At 40.5% G+C, this 22,426-nt stretch overlaps 1 protein-coding gene across 1 annotated transcript; it reads right to left on the bottom strand.

Annotated features, from left to right (window-relative positions):
* Window positions 1-238: 238 nt before the first annotated feature.
* Window positions 239-20,880, bottom strand: ppm1j (protein phosphatase, Mg2+/Mn2+ dependent, 1J). Its single transcript, XM_073467443.1, has 10 exons — window positions 20,354-20,880; window positions 11,990-12,104; window positions 9,915-10,244; window positions 7,922-8,034; window positions 7,606-7,690; window positions 7,054-7,172; window positions 6,084-6,147; window positions 5,631-5,738; window positions 3,732-3,883; window positions 239-2,163 (listed from the first exon to the last, which is right to left on the bottom strand). The coding sequence occupies exons 1-10, from the start codon at window positions 20,614-20,616 to the stop codon at window positions 2,016-2,018; spliced, it is 1,497 nt and encodes a 498-aa protein (XP_073323544.1). The 5' UTR covers window positions 20,617-20,880; the 3' UTR covers window positions 239-2,015.
* Between the last annotated feature and the right edge of the window lie 1,546 nt (window positions 20,881-22,426).

The following is a 22,426-nucleotide window of genomic DNA, read 5'->3' as shown; positions in this document are numbered from 1 at the left end:
TCCTGACATTCAATATTTGAGAAAACATACTGGGAATTTCTGCTCGCACTAAATGAATGATGTCTTTTAAATGTGTTATGCTCATAATGTGAATGCAAGGAGTCGGTATCAGGGAAGTAGATATTAAGGAACTGAACTTTCCTCTCAGTCACACGGTGTAATCATCAGTGAGTCATTTGTTCGCCACTCCAAAGGTTCATTTCCTTCTCAGACGGAATGGAAATAAACAAGTTCAAAGCAAATGGGAAAAATCAGATTTATTTCTAAACTGGTACACATTATCCCTCTACCTCACATTTTGGTAGCTCACACCGTCTCTCTAAACAAACAGTAATGGATAGAAACAGAAAAATAAAACTTCTGATACTGCTTACAACCAAAGTTGTCTTTTAAAAATATATATGGATAATCTAAATAACATGACATGTAACAAAAATGGTACAAAAGAGGTATACGGTACATTTAAGGGCATACAATGTTCTTCCACCACTTCTACAAGGATCAAATTTAGTGCATCTGAAGAAAAAAGCTCTCAAGTCCCTTTCATCTTTGAATAAGGCATATGTGTGAAGCTTATCACATCTTACAATACCGAGACGTTTACTGAGAACAAATTACTTTCTCCTCCGAGGGTTAAATCGTGAAAACATGTCGTCAAATCAAACAGATGATCCCATTCCTTCATTTTTTGTTTACCGAACACAAATATAACCCTCTGTCCTCGTTATTGTAATGTCGAAAAATAAAACAAATCATCTATGAGCACATTCAAGAAAAAGACATCACAAATCAACAGGCTACCACAGAGCATGTGCAACAGTGCCAAAGGTGACGTCGTTCGGGCTGCGACTGACGAGTATTTTCATCATGGATTAATTGTTTAGTCGATAAAATGTCAAAACTGACGTCTTGAAATTGCTTCTTTTGTCCGACCGACAATCCAAAACCTAAAGACTCTTTATTTACAATCATAAATGACAAATAAAAGCAGCAAATTCTTACATTTTAAGACGCTGGAACCAGCAAATGTTTGACATTTTTATGCTTGATAAATGACCGAAACAATTAATCGATTATCAAAATCTTCTTTAGAATCAAGTAATCGTCGCGGCTGTAGTTGTCATTCGTTCATCGTTAAGAAAAGGAAGTACAGCAGCAAAAAGACTCAACTGATTCTGTTTGGGTCCAGAGCTGAAAAAGGTCCATTCCTCTGTTTTTTATTTCCTACATGCTTCTTTAATGTACAGACATGAATCTAATGATTTTTTTGTATTTTATTTTTTATGTATGTATTTTACAGATGTCCATCCTTATGCCATAACGGCATCTCTTTGGTTTCCTCACATTCTCGCCTGCAATCCCCTCACGATACAACCGTGATCCCCAAGAAAATGGGACGCTGTGTAAAATGTAGGTAAAAACAGGATGCAATCATTTGCAACTTATATTGCAACCTGTGATTTCATGTTCAAACTGATAAACGTTATTGTTTTTTCTTGTAAATATGCACATATTTTTAGTTTAATGCCTGCTGAAGAACCACAGCATCCCAACTCTTTTGGGATCAGGCTTGTATTTGATTGTGAAACTGCAGGATGCTTTGTTTTTTTTGTTGGGTTTTTTTTTGTTGTTTTTTATTGTTTTTACAAAACAGTAACATTTAGGGCATGACATGAAAATGGACAATCCATTCAAAGGATTGAGTAGCAGTTCGGTAGCCGGAAACAAAAATACGACAGGGGTTTAATTCTCACTGGCAACCGTCACAAACAGCAGGTCTGGGAGAGAGAGTGTGTGACTTCTCGGATGATGTCGCTGAAAGTCTTTTGTTACATGACTGGGTTGAGGTGAAGCGGCTGCGACCGGGTCCAGTCTGGTGGGTTGATGAAGGTGCTGCTCAGATCCGAGTCTTCTCTATGACAAAGGTGTTTTCTCTTCCCTCGCTCCCTCCATCAGTCCAGGGTTTAGGGAGCTTGAAGGGACCCTGAAGTCTCACTGGTTGCTGCAGCACCTTGTCATGTCTCTAACTCGAGCCCCGCCAGTGGGACAACAAACACGGTGATGTCATCGCCTGAGCCCAGTCTCTCATTGGGTAACCGCCAGCCGCGCTCTTTAAGCACCCCTCGTGACCTCATCAGCAGGTCCTGGGCTGCCAGCGTATACCTGTCACACAGCGGAGACGTTTAAACAGTGAGATACACAACACACGTATAAAATAATCAAGTAACTGTATCAGACAAAATAAAGCTGGTTTAATATGATTTCAGCTGCTTCGGTTTCTTCCTTAATTCAAGTGTAGTTGTTTCTTTGGCCTTTGCTCCTATGTGTCCTGTCTCTCCCGTATAATAAAGCGTACATGCCTGTTCTTTCTGGTTGCAGGATCCATTTACAATCCTGTTCCCTCCACACACATACACAACACAAACACGGAGGGATATTTCAAATCAAAAAAGTTTGCGGATGGATTAGCTTCTTGGCTAACAATGCCATGGATGAAGTGGGTGAAATATGGCAAAAAAATATAACAAAGAGTGGGAGAACGAAGCTGCTTTGAAGGACTGGATTCTACCTAAAGTACTTGATATAGGACATGTAATTATATTATTAAAATGACTAGTACTGGGTTATGTAACTCCTGATGGTTTACATGCTCAGTTTATTAGCCTTTATGAACATTACATGCTACTACTTCTTTTCATTCATCAGGCCTAATTTATTAATTCCTCTTTTTTTTGTGCATTTGTTTTTATTCCTTAACAGTTAGGAAAAATTTAAAATTTAAAAAGGTCCAGTGTTTTTTAAAGGGTTTCTTATGAAATGCAAAACAGGTCACACATATACTGTATATAGAGTATAATCCATAAAGAGACATTTCTGCCTGTTTAAGGCTTTAAGAGCCAAGTTGCTTCTTTTCCATTGACATGGTTGCTTATTTATCTTGCAATATCTGGCAACTTTGCCTAGAGTGAGTGTATAATTATAACTGGACTGGATATAAACATTTTTTTTAAAATGTGACTAAGAACATTTACTCAACTTCTGCACCTCAGTACATATTTTAAGTCCTTGTACCAGGTGTGGTGATTTTGCATGTTTGTGATGAACTTCTTCTACCTAAACTGAATAAACTATCTAAAAACCCTCTTTGATTAGCAGTAAAATGAACAGTCACAACGCTGAAAACAGGCTGTTTCTCTTCTGTCACCATGAAAATATGTATTTTTAAATATACAGGTTCTCACAGGACAGCAACGCTACAAACAATATGATGATCTTAAAGAAAATGATGCATTACTATAGATTTAAGTACCCAACAGTGTATAAAATAGTTAAAACAAGCTCACATTTTGCTGATGATACTTAAATACTTTTACTGAAGTAACATTTTCAATGCAGCACTATTACTTGTAAAAGAGTATTTTAATAGTGTGGTATTAGTAGTGCAGAATCTGAATACTTCTACAATTAACACGCTTTAACATGTACTTACATCTGTTCTACGTTAAACTCTATACTACATACATTGAACATACCGAACTGTAACTATGAGCTGAATTTTGTAGTATTTGTCAACTCCTAGTGGACGTACTGAGTACAACAGAACAGCTGTTACAATACATTGGATTTATGAAACTGCAGCTTTCATGTCATTTTTCTGAACATGGTCTCATGACTGAACATATAGCGAGAACAAAATCCTAATGTAAAGGATTATTTGGCAGACTGCCTACCTCATGGGATCAGAGGGGTCACAGCAGGATAAGTAGGCTGTCACAGCATCTGCCACTTCCCTGTCCGTCGTCACGTCCCACAATCCATCTGTGCCCATGACCAAGACGTCATCAGGGCTGTGTTTGTTTTCATCCAAGTTATAAACCTTCACCTGTGACAGAAAGACATATTATTAATCATTTTTTTATTCATTATGCTGCCATTATTTATAAAACTACTCTGCAAAAAGAAGGCAGTCAGCATTTTGTGTGTTGAGTTCTGAAAGACTGACAGATGTATGCCGGCACACGAGAGGCATAACCTCTGTTTCCGGCAGTAAAGCTGCTCATGTTCATTCACATGTTTTGAACCACTTATTTAGAGTGACTCACAACACGAGCTAAGCTCGGGAAAAAGAGACCTGATAAAATTTCTGTAATGCTGAGCTGAGAGGTGCTTGAACAGGAACTGAGAATTAAAGTCTAACAAGAGAGGCGGTAAGTATTTTTAACTCCATAAAACAAAAATAAGAAGTGCTGCGTGAGAGGTGAGATACTGAAAAAAGGTTGTGTGCACTTCTAACCTTCTTGAAAAAGCTTCAAATGACTGCATGTCTGAGGGTTCAGTGCACACGAAACCAACCGAGAATTAAAGACTTTTAAGACGTATTTAGAGATTTACAAGTCAAGGATTATTATGTTAAGGAAATAAAACTGTTTGTCTGCCGAGGGCGTCGAGGTGAATGAACCTTGAGAGTAATTTTAGGCTATGAGACCTCTGAAGAAAGCAAGATATTGTGCCTTCGGTTAACATAATAGGATTGCTTTATGTGCAAAGAAACGTACAATGAAAAAAAAAAAAAAGAAAAGTTGTTGCACGCTGACACTGAGATGTTTGTGTTTCCCTCATAAATTAATTATTCACGGTTGTGTACAAGCCCGCCTGATGAAGCCTGTGGTTTGAAGCCGCTGCATGTGTGAATAAATGCACTTATGAAGCTGAGACAATCCTTTCACTGTGCACCAACTTATTTTTAGCTCTTGACTTCGTTTCTTAGATTGATAACAGAAGAAGTCGTATTGAGGAAATCTCTCAAGTTTTACCAGATGCCCGAGAGAAAGCAATAAATAAAAGCTGGTTTGAAACAGAACCTCAGAGTATTAAAGGGCCTTAAAACAGCATTTTTTTCCTAGGATGGCATCAGAATAATGCAATGATAGCAGACCCTTTATGGGTTTGACGTCAAGAACGTTTGTTCACTTTGATTGGATGAACAAATGTGACTTTCCATTGCCATCCTGGGAAAACAAATCCTTCCCCCGTGCCTCCTTTCCAAACATGTAGGAGAAACTATGCTGGCTGCTAAAAATGCAAGAGGCCCTCTCCAGTGCCTCTCTGTAGAAGAGGACCCGCTAAAGGTTTCAGATAATATACACTAATGAAAACATAACTATGATTTGATTATGGTTAAGATCATATTATTTCTGCCAATAGATCCTCCGCATTGTACACGCTGAACCTTGAAACAATCAATGAAATAAAAAAAATGAAGGAGAAATTTAACACCTTTTTTCATGTCATAATACGGAGTGTAGAGTAAAAACTGGAAACCCCGCTCGGTTCCCGTGCTTTGTTGATGTTTGTTTTCCCTTTGTTATGTAAAATATCCCAAAATAAAAGGTGAAATGACTGCTGGAGTACATTTTTCTGCTTCTTTGCACCAAATCTGAGCCTGCACAAAGGAATATTATGAGACGCATCTGTGAGCAAAAGAGCCTCACAGCCAACTAAGTGAGGCCCAGGGCCAAAAAGCTGCTCAGTTGTATCTGAAAGGCTCCACGATGGTTAAAGCAGCGCTGCAGAGTCGAGTCCTCAGGCAGCGCTGACAACCAGAGCTGCTTCTGACTCCTCACGCTCACCTCAGGGACGCAGGACAGGAAGGGCTTGATGTAGATGTTGGAGTTGTACACCTTCAGGTCATGATCTCCCAGCCCACGGGTCACTCCGATTGTCGCCATGACACGTGCCTGTGACACACACACACGCACACACATAATAATATAGGTTACTGTTTCAGCATGTAGTTCAGTTCTTGGAAAATCCACTTAGGGAGGATTATTAAATGAAGACCGTGTTCTCTCAGACAATAATGAAAATGTTAAGCAGGTCTCGTTTCCGCCCACACAGACTCTGCACAATCTAACAAAAAGCGTATAGATGTGAAAATGCTTCATAATTGTAATTATCTGCCTACAGACTGGAAAATAAATAGAAATGACCTGTGAATCTATATTTAATTAGAATACCTATGTAGAAAACAATCGTCTACATCAAGTGAAATATATTGTTTTGTTTTTTTTCTAGTTTCTTACCTTTTTGCCCTCTCCGTATATCAGGGGGAATTTCAGATCATCTTCAACGATTGTCTTATAAGCCCTACAACACACAACCAACAGATCTCAGATTAAGTTCCTGAAAAAAGATGTCAGGAAAAGTTATTTAGCAACAATTTTGATATCTTTTATAACCAGTGTCATTTTCTGTGTACTTGGCTTCTGTTTTTTTTTTTGCCATACATCCAATAAGTGGCAGCTGAACCTACTACAAAAACCTTCCCTCCTCCCTTCCTCCACCATCCACACCATTTTGTGTGTACTTTGTTTTCTTTCATTTACTTAATGACCCTAAAATGTTGCTTCGGGGTCGTAAAAATAACTAGTTCATTATTTAAAATATAGATCACCTCAACTGTAATAATTTGCAAATTTTAATTTTTTTTTATCATAGAAAACTGATGTGCTTTGAGTTTTCAACCGAACAAAAGCTCTGGGAAATTGTGACGTACCATTTTTAGCTCAACATGGTCGAGCTTGTTGTAGACAGATGCACGCTAATGCTTTTAGTTCAGCAGCGAGAGTGAAGACTTCAGCTTTAAGAAGTGTGTAAATAATGTCTTTTCAAATAAATCTGGGATCTCGGGGGCTTCCAGAGACTTGGATTACACCGCATTGAGCTGTATGGAAACATTTTATGTTTGCTTTTTTGCATTTTAAAACAAGTCCCCATCTACTTCAGTTGTTTAGAAGAATGCTGCAACACTCTTTTGCCGTGAAGCTCCAGAAGTGTTTGTCGTAAAACTTTCCACTGGCTTGAGGGTGAGTAAATAATGGCTAAATGTTCATTTCTGGGTGAACATAGTTATTTTAAGGCCTTGTTTGGAAATCCTGCTTCAATTCTCGTAAACACTCCACAACCAAACTGTTCTGAATAATTACAGGACGGAGTGTTTATGAAAAGTGATTAACTGTCGGAGATGTGATTAAAAAGGACCTCCAGGTTTACCAGCCAGTCATGGTGTGGTCTCTGTAGAGCATCTTTTTGCCCAGCTCGCTGTGCTGGATCCTACGAGGGAACTCAATGTGAGTGAACTCGTTTCCCAGGAGCTCCGGCCTCAGGAAGCCCTGTAATGACACACAAAATGGGGCAGGTCGCATTAAACTGCAGAATAAAAAGATTTACTTAAGAAGCCTAACTGTATGTCAGGAAGCGGAGGTTTTTCTAAAGCACGAAAAGAAAAGATTTGCGTGCGTAACAGAGGGCCTGCAGTACATGCTGCACAAAAAAGCTCCCCGTTTTTAGCAGCGAACATCATCCACCCACTCTGTGACTCATAACTACAACCGGCAACTAAATCAAGCAACCGATGAACAGGATTTCCTCCCTCTGCTTCAGGTTGTCTATGTATCAACTCACTTTACTGTGGACAAATAAAAATCAAAGATCTTTTTAACGCTTTATATGCAGTCACAAGGTTATAAAGCCCCCCTTGAACACGCATTTAATTAATATATGTGTTGAATAATCTCATCTGAAACATAGAGGATGAAAGAATACCAGATACTGTAGCCGCTGTCTCTCTGACTCCGGTGTGAATTCATTAGTCATGGGAATGACTTCATTATTTCGTATGATTATGGCCCTGCAGAGAGAAAGAGAGAGAGAGGGAGGAGATTCACACAGGCAGAACCTTATTTAACACCTACAGCTCGTATCATGCTGCAGTATGCACAGTGAACCCCAGGGGGCACAAAGAGCTACTGTGTCTAAGAGGATTGCCCGTGAGTAAAAAGGTGCATACACTTGGAGGGTAAATTACAGTCATTTCATTTATCCTGTAGCCTGCAGTGGGAAGTATTTCCAGATCTCTCACCTGCTGTCTCCAGCATTGGCTACGTAGAGTTTCCCCATCATATGAATGGCAGCTAAGGCACAACACCCACCGGAGATGGCGTATGACGCTTTTTCCTTTTCAATCAGGTCATCCTGAAATAAAGAGAGAAAAATATCAAAGTAAAACCGAAAGGGCAGAAAACCTCCACGCTGTAAGTGCACACTTTGCCTCTCATCACCCAGAACAGCTCATTATTTTCTTCATAAATATTCATGCTCAAAACAAAAGCAGTGCTAATGGAGAGAAACAAGGAGGCTTTGAAGAATACATTACCTAAGCTGTGGGTTTTTATCAGCATCATCTAAACCAGACGGTGGTTGCATCAGAGAAGTCTCGCTTTCAGCTTCCTAACTGCACGTCGCTGAGCAGATTCAGCCTATTTGCGCCTATTTGAATTCTTAATTTTAGATACTCACCACAGACAGGAAGAGATCAAGATTAAGAATTATCAGTCGACTGTGTGTTTGAGCACAGATGTGCTCTGAGCACAATGTCAAAATTAGATTACATGCTCACAATTTAACCATGTTGATGTTTCGCACATATGATGTTTACTGCAGTATGTTCACCATCTTAGTTTAGCGTGTCAGCAGGTATAAACACAAAGTACAGCTGAGGCTGATGGGAATGTCATTAGTTTTGCAGGCATTCTGGTCTTAAACCAGAATTAGAAAAAGTGACGTTTTTACTTGAGGATGTTGCTGAATGGAAAGTAAACACACTGCATGTAAGTTCTGGTGTGAAGGGTCTCTTGATCAAAACAAAAGCCTCTGCAGCTGCTCAGAGCCGGCCAGCTCCGGAGGAGGGAATCCGGTGCAAAGCCAGACCTTCTGGAGGAATAAACACCTGGAGTCATACTGGATTCTGCTCTGATCCGGAGCCGCTTATAGACAGGAGGACGGCTCAGAGATTACTTTTTAAGTTTTGGGATCAAGAAGTGGATTTATCTTCACTGCTGTTTATCAACCTAGCTGCAGCAGTGATCTGCGGAGGTGACCTCCATTGTCGTGGTTAATGTACTGTAATGTAGACTCCTTACTGGAGCTGGAGGGGAAATGAATTTTACTTCATGAACGCAACGTTAGAGAGGAGATGTGGAAGAAGAAGAGGAAGAACCGGAGTCTCTGGTGAGTGCTGAGTTCAATGAGAGTTGACCTGAATTTAAACATGCAGACACAGACTCGTTGCTCACGAGCTTACAGCTAATATTACTAGCTGTTTGGGCGAATAAACACTGGTTTTGGCAAATGAGTCAAAGTTTTATTATATATAAATACATGTCACATTTATTCTACCTCCCTATCCTGGAAGTAGCAATGGGTGACCAAATATCACACAGTTATCTTGGGTAAACTTGGGGATTTTACTTTATTTCAATGCAGAATTCTTGCAAATTTTAATGTTAAGGGATCACCTTAATTACTACAATTCATCCTGTGGATGGCAATAATGAGTGTACCAAATTTAATGGTGATCCATCCAAGAGCTGTTGAGATATTTAACTCCAAAGCCACAAATATCAACCTCATCGTGGTGTCAGATGAAACCCAAAGTTGCTAGGATGGAAAATCTGGGAACTATGAATGATGAATTTGGTGCCAGTTCTGTCCAGTAGAGGTTGAGATACTTCCCTGGAAAAGGTGGCGCTACAGGCAAAGTTGAGGAAACACCAAAGTTATAAGGATTCTGGGCACCATTAATATGTGTACCTAATTTTATGACAAACCCATCAAAAAGTATTTTAGATATTTCAATCTGGACCAAAGTGATGGACCAACCGAACTGTGCAAAGACAGACCGACAGACTCCCTCTGGGGCCAGGGGAATAAGACCTTGTTTTCTCCCTTTGTTGACCTTTGGCACAAATCATAACTAATATGCAAAATGTGCAAATATGCCTTTTACTTCTAAACATATGCAAAGCACTGCTCTCTTGTTTTCTCACAAAGATTGTTGATTATCATCTGCTCACCATCTGTGAGAAGGCGGTCTCTATGACTCCAACCACCAGACCCTCCAGGCTGACAGCCTTCTCCATGTGAAAGCGTACTGTGGAGTCGCTGATAGCATCTGGGTCTTCTGGTTCCTGGGAGGCTCCCTTCTTCGTGTCAGCCTGGTACGGGCTGCCGTTCTTGGCCAGGCAGATTGGAGGAGCGCTGTTGGGGTTCTCCAGCAAGTGGCAGATTTCTCCCAAACGGTCTCTGATGAGGCGGTGAAGAAGCTTGGAGGCCATGATGGCGGCTCCAGAACCTGCATGTCCATCAAACACGCCCCAGAAGTGAAGAGGGATTCCTGTGCCATCCTTAAAAATGTATACAAACACAAAAATGTATTCTAAAAAATGTTGTAGTATTATAGGAAATAATAGGAAAGTAATAATTCCTGTGGTTACGTCTGAAAAATCTCCCATGAGATTACATCTCTGAGCAGAAGGCACAGATTTGTGAGGGTTTACAGGCTCTGGGACTAAAGCTGGTGACATTTGTAATGCTAAGCAATATGTTTTCTCCCATTTCAGGTTTTACTGAACCACAATTTCAGTAAATCTAGATTATAATATTATGAGGATAGTTTGCAAAAGATAAAAATCTTATTGTGAGCTTTTACTTGGAACGATCTTATATGAAACTGTTCAAGTCTAAAAAGTGCAAAAAAGAAGAAAAAAGAATTTGGAGTAATTTTAACCTGCAGTTGTGTGGGACTTTGCTGCATGATATAATGGCTAATGGGAAGGCGTTGCCACCTTTGTGTTGGCGGACATGTTTACATGCTGGGTTGGCCTGACTGACTAACAGATGAACAGGCTTTACTCCTCTGATGCCAGACTCAAGAGGGGGAAGGGTGCAAAAGGGATGATGTAATTCATTTACACCACATCAAAGACAAGCATGATTTGTGTGTGTGTGTGTGTGTGTGTGTGTGTGTGTGTGTGTGTGCGTGCACAGGCGTAGTAGTACAACAGATTTACTGACCTGAAGAGTAAACCTGATAAAACTATTACAGGACTACTATCACTGAGTAACACTTTACTTTACGGATGCAGTCTCATGAAACACCAGATCAACAGGGCAAACCTGTTGGGTGTGTGTGCATTTTTTAAAATTATGTTAAGAGAATGAATCATTGTGCACGATCCCACATTGGTCAACCAGATCTGGAACTTTACACCTGAAATAACTGAGTGGAAAATTATTCCTTCTAGTGGAAAAATAAACATACTGTTACCTTTTCTGTTGAAATGCTCAAACCATTAGCACTCAGTTGCCTACTTTACACATTCTGCAGATAAGGAGCAACATTAGTGTTCATTTGCAGTCGAGTTTGTTGCCACTTCATAAATGGAAGTCTATTATTTAATTTATTTTAGCTGTGTTTTCAGTTTCCACTAACCCCTGATTAAAATATCTGGCCTTTTAGCTTTAAGCAAAATGCTCCACTACATTCACAACCAAGTTGCCAAATGTCTCTGTCTGCCTTTTAATGGTTGTGTACTACTGTTTATAAGCTGCGAGTTTGGCATTATGGCCGTCATCGCGTTGTTTTTGGAGCCAGAAGTGACCATATTTGGATGAGTGGATGGAGCTGGGGAGGATATGCTGATCTGATCTGACCAAGAATCTGGGAACATAACATGGTAGTGACTTGTCAGAAACATGCCCTGTTTCATTGTCTATTTTATTCTAAATGGGACCGTTATTTACAGGGTCTGTTTTGGGTCTTTGCAGTTAAATCATCTTCACTATAAGGCTCAAGATCATCTATATTTTTTTAACCTACCTGGCCTAACCACAAGGACTGGAGGGCAATAACAAGTAACAAGGTGAATCCATCAGTACTAAATAGAATACAACAACACTATCAGATGACTACAATTCATATACAGATACAACTATAATTTCAGTGCACTACAGCTACAGGAGTACACTGATGTCAGATTTAGAAACATGATCACTGATTGTTTATTGGAGCTTCCAGCCTTTGATCAGACACGTCATTCCTCATTCACTGACTCCTGTTCTGATGTTAGGGACCTCGCCCTTCGCTCACCCCATTGTCCTCCTGCAGAGTGGAGTTGCGGTGTTTGCCGCTCGGCTTCTTCACGAACAGCTTCTCGCAAGAGGCCTGGTCCTCGTTCAGCATGCTCTTGCCCGCATTGATCACCCTGATGGGGAAAGAGGCGCGGGAGAAAGGTGAGAATGGAGTCAGATGATTGATACTCTTTGCTCTAACCACATGAACACATAATAGCAGCCTGAAAGATGGAAAGAGTCGAAGAGTGAGGCAAAAGAAAAAGAAAAAAAAGAAAGTGGGGCAGGATGCAGTCATGTCCCAGAGGGAACTTGTAGGAGGGATTAAGTGTTTTTTATTATGAGCTGATGCCTGTGGAGGATAATGGCTTTAGAGTAATGCACTGGTTCGTGCTCTCGCAGCATCTATCGTGGTGTGTGCTGCAGCCGGGTTCACTGGAGGTATCAATGCAGTGGTGGAAAGACAGGCTACCAGGTGTTTATCTGTAGCTTGTCAAAGATTTCAGAATATGTCGAGTCATATTCCGCATTCCTTTTTCAGGAAGAGGAAGTTGCTTGTCATGTTCGCAAGAAACATGGTGCAATACCGAAATGAAAAACTGACAGGCAGGTTCAGGAGAAAAAAAACAAATGCCCAGTACAATAATTAAAGGCACTACAGTGGTTTGAATATTCTCTCCAATATAATTCAGGTACTAAAACTTGCTGCCACTTGTAAACTGTGTCTCACTATCAATTTAGGATGTGGACACAGAATCTCCACTTCCTTTAAATGCATGGTAACAAACAGTGAGTGTTGGATATACAGTCACAGGGTTGTTTTTATACAGCTACTTGGACTTTAACTTCCTCAAAGCTTATAAAGACTTCATCTGCTTTTTTTTCTCAACACATACATGTTCAATAAAAACAAATACATCATATATACGTCAATCATGTACTCAAACTTTCAATAACAACTTTTTGGCCTGATGGAGGCAGAGGAAGCAAGTTGTAGAAAAAATGTTGATACTGTATCATCATCTGTTTGAGCTGATGTGGTAAACCTGCACTTTAAACCTGCAAGAACGCATTTCTATCGTAAAAATCGTCATGTTATAGCTGCTGTAAACTTTGTCGTCGATTTCGCTAACTAAAAGTCTAGTAATATATATTTGCTCTTTCTTCGCTCTCCTACACCTCCTAATTAATATTGTTAAGGGACCATCACTGCAACGGACCGATCCTGCTGTTGTGAAGTCAAAGCTTTAAAACTTGTGTCGGTGTTGTTCCTGGAATCTTAATTAAAGTTTATCCCAGGACAATTTAGCAAAAGGTGACAAAGCCCTCATCAAGGACAAGTTGTTGTGGCTGAATGGGTTGGTGTAGGACTCTCACTCAGGTTTGTATCCCACTTGGGACATATCATCATACTGTTCACTCATTAGTTTCAGTTTCTTTTCAGTTTTCTGTCGGTGTTTGGGTCGGTTTAGGGAACAAAGAGGGTTTGGGTTAAAATAGACCCTTTCACAACACATTTTTTAAAGGATAACTTCTCCCATGTGAATGTTTCCGCTGTCTTTTTCCCCCGAGTCACGAAGCTATCACATTACAAAAAGGTGATTGGTGAGGTGCAATGGTGGTCCTGGAGCAATAATTATGATTAGCACCAACATGGCATTATCAGTGCTGAGGGAAATATCTTTGTCTTTGGCTGCTTAATGCTCCACTTCGCTCACCAGCTAGTTTCTAACTGTGTCTGTCTGCTGTTTGGTGCTCAGCAGGTAGCGTACTGAGGGTTTATGGAGCTTTTTCTCTGAAAACTTAGCTTTGACACAGATTACACAACTCAGGCATGTTTCAAGCATCTGCTAATTGATCTTCATACTTAACTTAAGTGAATGCAAACCAATGACTGCCTTGAACAGTGGGACAGAAAATCTAAAACACAACAGCATGTTTTTCAGGATGATTACTGTGTAGTGATGTATGTATAATTTGTAGTAAATGGGCCACGACATACAAAAATCCGCTCAAAGCTGCCACATGAGGCTGACTTGGAAAGCCGCAGTTTGGACCTCATGCTGGCATATTATGTAACATTTTCACATTCAATTATCCATAAATGCCACATTAGCTGGATAATACAGCATAATACCTATTGCGCAATTCCAGCAATTCAAGCTTTGTCATTAAGATTCCCTCAGAAACTTCTGCAGTGGAGGGATTAGTCAGTTATCAGTTACTAAAGACATCACCAGAAGAAGGGAAAAGGAGTGAGACTGAAAATAAAAAAGGATACTGGCAGCAAGAGGGAAAAAGGGAAAATGTGCAGTCAAAGAAATGAGACGAGAGAAGTAGAAATCTCATCAAATCATCGGCTGATTACAATCACTGCATGAAATGGTCGCTGGCTGGCCAAAGGCTCTGATATCAGAGAGCAGCAAAATGAAGCAGAAAATGCAACTGCTGCCCAAATCTGGATTATAAAAAGCCCTTTCACTTTCTAATCAGTTGAAAGCAGTGGACAGGCACCACAGTGTCCTGCACTGCGCTCCCTGCATTAGGACTAATGACAGAGAAGAATTTAAAGTCGCCTGATTGTCGTGTAAACTTTCTGCCAAGGCCAGAAGTTGGCACCAAATACAGAGTATGTTTTTCATTTTGCTGTTATGGATGCATCTGTTCCATCAGCCATTGGAGGCCAACATTATGTAAGACGAGCTAACAAAAAAAAAAAAAAAAGGCCACCATAATACTTGTTATGATGTGATGTCTTTTAATGTTACTCTAAGATAATTTCACACTGTGGCTTTTGAAATCGGTAGAATACATGTTGGCAATGTATGTTTCTGCACACCACGGATATGTTGCAACTTTACATTTCTTTATGTTGAAACTTCATGTTTCTTTACACCCAATTTTCAATTTTATTTTATGACAAGACTGTGCTAACGGTCTAGATAGGTTTAGGTTTTACAGCCTCAAACACAGCTGGAAATTGCAGCCCAGTCGCCTGGATATTATGTTAGCATTAGATAACGTCTCTGCAAACCACGGTAATGTCATGTTCACATCAGCCACCTGTTGTTGTAGCAGGAGGTGGCGGAGAAGGTGGTGGCATTATTACATCCGACAAGGCTGGAGACATGTCCAGCGGTTTTAGTGGCAACAAAACTGTCTACTTTTCATGTAAAGCTTGACCACCTTCATCAGAGACCAAAACAGGTATTTTCAGCCAAACCATGATGCATTTCTAACCCTAACCAAGTGGTTTTTGTGCCCAAACCTTAACAGAACATAAGCACAGCACTGTGTGTGAAAATTCAACCTAAACAAAGGGAAAGTTGCAACATGAGGAGAAATCCAGTTTTAACTCATCTGTGGTTTTACAGAAACATACTTGTCTAACGTTTGTTCAAGCGATTGGGTTCAATACAATACTGATAGAAAATCCTGCTAAGGCTTCAAGTGAATCACTTACTGGATATCTCTTTAACACTTGTTCTGAGATGAGACTAAATGTTTCTCTACGTGTTTGCCGTGTAATGAAGTTTCACCCCTCCCACGGTAACGAATCAGCAATTATTCTGTTTTTAAAGCAGTCACATGCATTCAATGAGCTATAATTGAACTTAACCCCGGCTGCGTGGGAGGATGTGACTCTAAACCTGGAGCTCAAGCCTTCCTATAATGTGACCGTACTCTGTTGGTCATATGTCTCCACAGCTTGTGACTGTAAACCATGCCGGTCATGCTCGGTAAAACAGAGTTGTTCTGTTTGTACTCTCCTACTTTACGGTTTATTATGCAAGGAAAGTTCAAAAGAGGAACTCGAGAGTTCCAGTGAAATTCTCAGATTGTGGCTGCTGGAACCTTTAACGTCATAGTTTTGGGTTACAAATTCGGCAGTAAGACAGAAAGCTGTGGTTAAAGATGTTGCAAATCACCTCATGTGCTATGAACCCCTGCAACTCAGGAAAGGCTGTTTTAGTGATGTGGTTCAATCACACGCAGATCAAGACACCTCTGAAATGATCCTTTTAGATTTTGGGTTTTTGATAACTTACGTTAATTTGAACTGTCCGAAATGTCTTTTTTAGGTTTCATCTTCAAACATAACAAGGTCAATATAGAGTGTCAGTACAAACTACGTCCTGTTGGCGTGTATCTAATCCCTCTGCTCAAAACACAGAAACATCTGAGAGTAAAAGAGTTGACTGTTTGAGAGGATTTCTTCAAATTAAATGTGAAAAAGATGAATCCCTGGTTGCTGCTATACTATGCTACATCAGGTGGAGACGGGCTGCTTCATAAACACTGCATTCCTGGCACAAAGTCATCTGTAGCTCGTGAAACATTAAGAATTAGTCTAATCATACTCTGAATTCCTTTCTGGGGAGAGGAAGTGGCCTTGTGGTGCAATACTGAAATGAAAACTGACAGGCAGGACCTGACAAAAACAAATCCCCAGTACAATAGTAAAAGGCACTGCAGTAACTTGTCCAGAACATAATGCAGGTGTTGTAATTAAAACATGCTGCAGCTTGTTAACTGTGTCCAACCCTCCGTTTAGGATCCGGACACAGAATAGCGTCCAGGACTGAATAATACAAACTAATACCAGGTAACTGATTATCTTCCTTCCACTGAAATGCATGGTAACACAATCAGGGTTGTTTTTATGACAGTACGTTGCAGCTATCCACACCTCAACTTCCTTAAAAGAAGCCTTGAAACTGCTTTTGTTAATCTGCTCAGTTCATTTCTGCCCACTTACGTCATGTCCGATAAAAACAACATAATGAAGCAATAAAAAGTTATTCCGGGACACAAATGTACTTAAACTAGCAATAGACAACCACTGGGCACGTAATTTCCCATGAAAATGAAGGCTGACTGGCAGCCTAGCACCATTTCTATCTACAGTCACGTCTCTATTTCAGACTAATGAATGAATGAACCCCCCTCTATACTGTGTTGTTGGTGGTTGCTACTCTGAGGAAAATTGAAAGAGATCTGGTTGTCTTTGTCAAAGCAGCGCCAACAATAATACCACTTGGAAAATTGTTTGTTTCCACTTAAAACCTGCAATAACCGATCTTTTTGGCAACTTTGAGGCAGCAGAGACAAGTTGTGAACATACCATTATCATGTCATCTGCATAAAGTTGCTCCTTTAGACATCTAGCAATTACAGAGCAACATGATCATTCATCTGGAGTTATGTTTCTGTCCATCTCGTGAATCTCATGTCTACGTGTCGTATCTTGTTCACATCATATGTTTATAGCCTGGCTTTCATATGGGGAGGCAAAGGGGATGGTGGTGGAGTTACAGGCGAGAAGGTTGCCACGCCAGTGACTGCAGTTTGAGACTGCTTTTCAACATTTTTAATAGTAAAAACACTGGACATTTTTGCTGAGGGACCACAGCGCTTTAACGTTTTGATGTGTGACATCAGTGGATATTTTTACGGAGACCTCTGGACAAAATAGTTGCCTGCTGCTTGAATAGAGCTATGAGAGCAGTGAGTAAAGCAAAACATAAGGTTTGTGGGCTAAGAGAGCTAAACAAGTAGCTGAAACTCACGATAAGCTCTGTAAAGCTGATGGATGTGGTAGATTCTCTCAAGCGTCACCGCTAACAAAGTGCATTAACTTATTCTGGTAAACGTCTCTATACCTGCATATCCACTTCATGATCAGCAGAGAGCTTTGAATGATTTTCCTCCTGAGCAACTGCGCTCGCCTAACATCTGTTTATTCATGCATTATTTATAATATCACAGAGTTATTACATCAAAGACAATAATCAATTATACATGATGTTATATATATATATATATATATATATATATAGTACAAGTTATTTTCATTGGCTTATCTGGATTTATATATATCCATGAAAACGTTTCTAAAATGAAACTCCTGAACGCTCCTCACACTCTCTGATGATCTCAGTGCCGGGGCCTGAAAGCTTATCGCCTCCATATTAAATTGTATTAAATAGCCATTTGACAAAAGCACTTTTGAGTGGCTTACCATAAGTGCACTCACATGTTCGTGCTGACACAATGCTGTGCGGCAGCGTTACACCATCAATTAGACTCATTATCTCAAGCATCCCAAATCTCTGCGGTGTTAAAACTGCAGCCAGATTTTAGCTTCACATTTCCCTTTGGAGTTAGGCCGAATGTTGTGCAAAACACGGTACTTGACCAGCGAAAACATACCGAAACCCAACAACAACAACCATGAATCCTCATTACAATCAAAACGACAGACGGACACCAATTAAGTGCAATCAAAGTGGAGAAGTTGAGTGTGAATGTAAGCCAACAGGGCAGCCTCCAACTGGACAGCGTCCACCTCCTGTACACTGTTTGGCCGTCATTGTTCCGACTCATTACAGCACAAGGGGAGTGAACAAGCACCGGACGCAAAGGACGGAGCTGACAGATGCTGATAGAAAATGTTGCTCTGTGAAGATCATAATTCCAGCCAGATTGATCTCTAAAGTGATACCGTGCTGCTTAATCATCGATCAGTCCACACACATTCACAGTTCATCTGACATCCCTTGATAGCTCTCAATGGTTTTATCATCAACTGTGTGAGTGAATAAATAACATCTTCAATCAATCCCAAGTAAACACAGCCAAACACTCATCTAAGTGCACCAACTGGATGTGTTGCAACTTGACATTTCATTAGGTTCAGTTTTATGATGTGATAACGCTGTGCTCGTGGTCTGGTTAGGTTTAAGCTCGGGTCGGAGGGACTCGGGTCGGATTTTCCACAACAGCTAAAGTTATTTTGGAAATGGAGTCGCTAACGTAAACAAACAACCGGCTTCCAGCTCCACAAATCCCCTTTTAAATATCTGGTTGCTGCCACAAAACAGCTGGAAACGTCCTGATGTCTTGTTAAAAACATCCAGTGGTTTCACACTTACAAATGTTGAAACTCAGTCTTGAACAGTGGTCACAGTGTTTTTTTATGACGGTGTCAACCACTGTAGAAACTGAATTGCCCTTTGGGGATAAATAAAGTTTTCTTCCTTCCTTCCTTCCTTCCTTCCTTCCTTCCTTCCTTCTTCGCTGGCTTGGCAGCCTTGTTGTCCAGAATGTTGATACGACATGTACAAATTTTAACGTGTCCGTGTCTTGAAGATTTCACGACATCAAGTTAAAAACTGAAACATAAATTTAAATCTGCTTATATATAGAAGTTTTGCAGAAAAGTACGAGTCCACATTTGTTTTGCCGGTCTGCACTTCGATTTTTACACTAAGTGAGCACCAACAGCTGATGCATAAGCAGATCGTCCGCCGAGGTTGTGTTGTAAACAGCACTGTTAATGCTGTGATTACAGTTTTATGTGTGAGTCATTTGCAGCATAACGCAGATGACGACATTGATGACAGTGCACATTCCCACACACTGACCTCCCTCTTTACATTAACGCGTCCTCATGTGACCTCTCAATCAGTCTTCTGAGACGGCTGTCGTCAAAAAACCTTGTCCCCTTGAGGTTCTCTGCATGAGTCAGCTGTTTTTTTTTTCTGTTTCCACACTGGGTCCAGGAGGACAAGCAGCAGTGGTATAGCCCACATACTGTACCGTACTGTACTGGAGCTATTCAGTCCTTCATAACTCTCCGGCCCTCCCTCCCTCCCTCCGAGAGAGTGGAATGTCTGAAAGTGTTTTTCCTCAGCGGGAATCGCCAGAACAGCAAATCCTGACCAATAGTGTGAATGAAATGCCTACTGCAGGTGTATGAGAGTGTAAAAACCCCTGCAGTAAATCCAAGGACATGAGCAGTTCTGCACCTAGGCTGAATGGTCATTAGTCACAACTTCATGCAGCCACAAGACCTTTTTATGAAAGAGAAAGACGAAACACGAGCTTAAAGCCGCTTTCGTGCAGGAAAAAGACAAAAACCAGGTCGATGCAGAGAAAAACGAAGATGTCAAAGAGCTCATATGATTTTTTTTTTTAAAATATCAAAAAGCTCATAAATGTAAGGGCTTCACACAGAGAGGCTTGTTGGTAACATGAGCAGGTAGACATTTCCTACTTTCACTTTTGTATTAAAACTTGATGAGGAGCTTTAGTTAAAGATCAGTGGACACAAATGTCACCATGTTGTGAGAGGTTTTGTGTAAAAGACTGCGCACAGACACAAATATCATGCAGGGGAGGAAGACTGTGGCAGAAAGAAAAGTGTACAACAGCAAAAAGGCCATGTTGGCCATCATTTGGCTGCTGCAGTGCACTCAGAGCTGCTGCAACACAGGCCTGACTCTCATCAGGACTGCAGCCTCATAAAATCACAATATTCGCTGATGTTCAATGATTTCTTAGGGGACGTTTCATCAATGACTGGATTTGAGCCACTCACTCTGCGTATCCCGTCCTCCAGTGAAGCCTGCTGTCTCTCTTTAGCGTCAGCACCGGCCGTGATGCGTGCTCGGTGGAGTACTGCAGGAGCTCCGGGGTGAGGTCCAAGAAATCCGGCCGGCCGTAGGGGAAGCGCGGCGGCAGGCTGTCCGGTCCGCAGGTCTGGCCGCCACCTGAGTGATGGTTGTGGTGGTGGTGGTGTCCGTGCGGCATCATCCCTCCCACCAGAGTGGACATGGCGTTTTTAACTTTGCTGATCATCATCGGCACCGACGCTCAGCCCAAAAGGTCCGGACGGAAAACAAAACGCGACGCGATGTTGCGCTGGAGAAGAAGAAAAAACACAACAATACAAGAGCCAGTGACGAGGATCATTTCAGGAAGCGATTTTTTTTCCTCCTTGGCCCCATGTGACAGCTTTCAGACAGGCGGACACGGTGTTTTCCTCATTCAGACTGAATAAAAGCCTCAGTGTCTGTGTGCGTATCGGCTGTAATCCGGCAGATGGGTCCGTCTCATCTCTGAAATGAAGGCAGGGCTTCACTGCAGCCAGCCCTCAGCACACAACACACAGCACACAGCCACAACATGACAAACTAATAACGAAATATTCAGGACTGACGAGCCTCAGTGTGAAAGTCAGCTAATAACAAATTAGGAACATACCGCATCCATTTAGCCAGATACAGCCTGCAGTAATGGATACTCAGACGTTACTAATCACACACTGTAACGCACTTATATATTTATATAAATGTCCTCTGAACAGATTTTATGTTCTCAACATTAAAAAATGTTTTTAATAATGCTTTACAGATGAGTTGCAAGGTTTTCATCAGAACAACTTTTGGGTTGCCAGGTTGTAAAAACTCTCTGAGTAATTAAAGGTCAAGTGATTAAAAAAGAGCAGTGATGTTAAAAAAAAAAGAAAAACAACCTCTACAACAACCTCTAAATATCTTTAAATATGCTTAAGTATAAAAAGTACAAGTAAAAGTAAATCACACACAGATAACATGTATTCAGATTTTTTCTGATTATGGGAGTAAGTATTTTTTACTTTTATCTGATTGCCAATAAAATAAATAAATTAAAAAATCTGCTGCTTTAGCTCTGGTGCAGCATGTCATCTGCACAGTAACTAGTAACTAAAGTTATCCAATGAATGTATCAGAGTAAAAAGTGCAATATTTGCCTCCAAAATGTAGTGGAGTGGAAGAATAAAGTACCTCAAAATAGTATGTAAGTAGAGTACTTGAGTAGATGTACTTAGTTACTTTCCATCACTGATAAAGGGTGATGAGTTTCTCAGTTTCTAATAAACCATCAACTCTGAAGCTATCCATGTTAATAAGTTAGAAACTTTAAGACTCAAAGTACAGTTACATCAAGTAATGTATTCAAGTACAGTTTTCAGGGGCTTGAGTTTGTATTTCATTGTACATTTGACAGTATTTACACTCCCTGGCCACTTCATTAAGTACAGTGTTGCAAAAGTAGTTGAGTAAAAGCCTCAAAGGATCTGATATTAAATTACCTTAAAGTATAAGTTCACCCAAAAATGAAAAATGCGGTCAATGTTTACTCACCCCCATGTTGGGCGACGTTTCATAGTCCACAAAACATTTCTGGAGCTTCACAGCAAAACAGCGTTGCAGCATTCAGCTAAACAACTGAAGTAGATGGAGACTTGTTTTAAAACATGAGGAAAAGGTGTTAAACCCTTTTTAAAGCTGAATCTTGACATCAGCTGCTAAGCTCAAAGCATTTGTGCACACCCTGTCTGAAGTGGGTGCACAAGCTGCACAACCTCTTTTCAGATCAATTTGGGATATCTCACTTTATGGAGCCATTTTTTAGATGGTCTCCATCTACTTCAGTTGTTCAGGAGGACGCCTCAACGCTGTTTTTCCGTGATGCTCAAGAAATGTTTTGTGGACTACGAAACTTCACCAAGACTTTCCATCAGGTGTAGATAATGACCGAAATTTCATTTTTGGGTGAATTTATCCTTTAATCCTTGAAATGGCCATTGATTAAGCCCTGTATAATGTATTTTTTTTTATTAAGGATG

This window comes from Pagrus major, chromosome 6, assembly GCF_040436345.1.
Source record: "Pagrus major chromosome 6, Pma_NU_1.0".
Taxonomy (NCBI): Eukaryota; Metazoa; Chordata; class Actinopteri; order Spariformes; family Sparidae; genus Pagrus; species Pagrus major.
Note: the sequence above shows the minus strand (reverse complement) of the source record. Positions and strands in the feature narration are given on the sequence as shown.

What these genes read in the sequence shown, in the direction of transcription:
- ppm1j (XM_073467443.1), bottom strand. Translation starts at nt 20,616, where the DNA reads ATGATGATCAGCAAAGTTAAAAACGCCATGTCCACTCTGGTGGGAGGG. An exon ending in GACAGCGGCTACAGTATCTG is followed by an intron (nt 7,173 to 7,605) that starts GTATTCTTTCAT and finishes GTGTCATTACAG; the next exon opens with GGCTTCCTGAGGCCGGAGCT. An exon ending in TCCTGTCCTGCGTCCCTGAG is followed by an intron (nt 3,884 to 5,630) that starts GTGAGCGTGAGG and finishes TTTCTGTCACAG; the next exon opens with GTGAAGGTTTATAACTTGGA.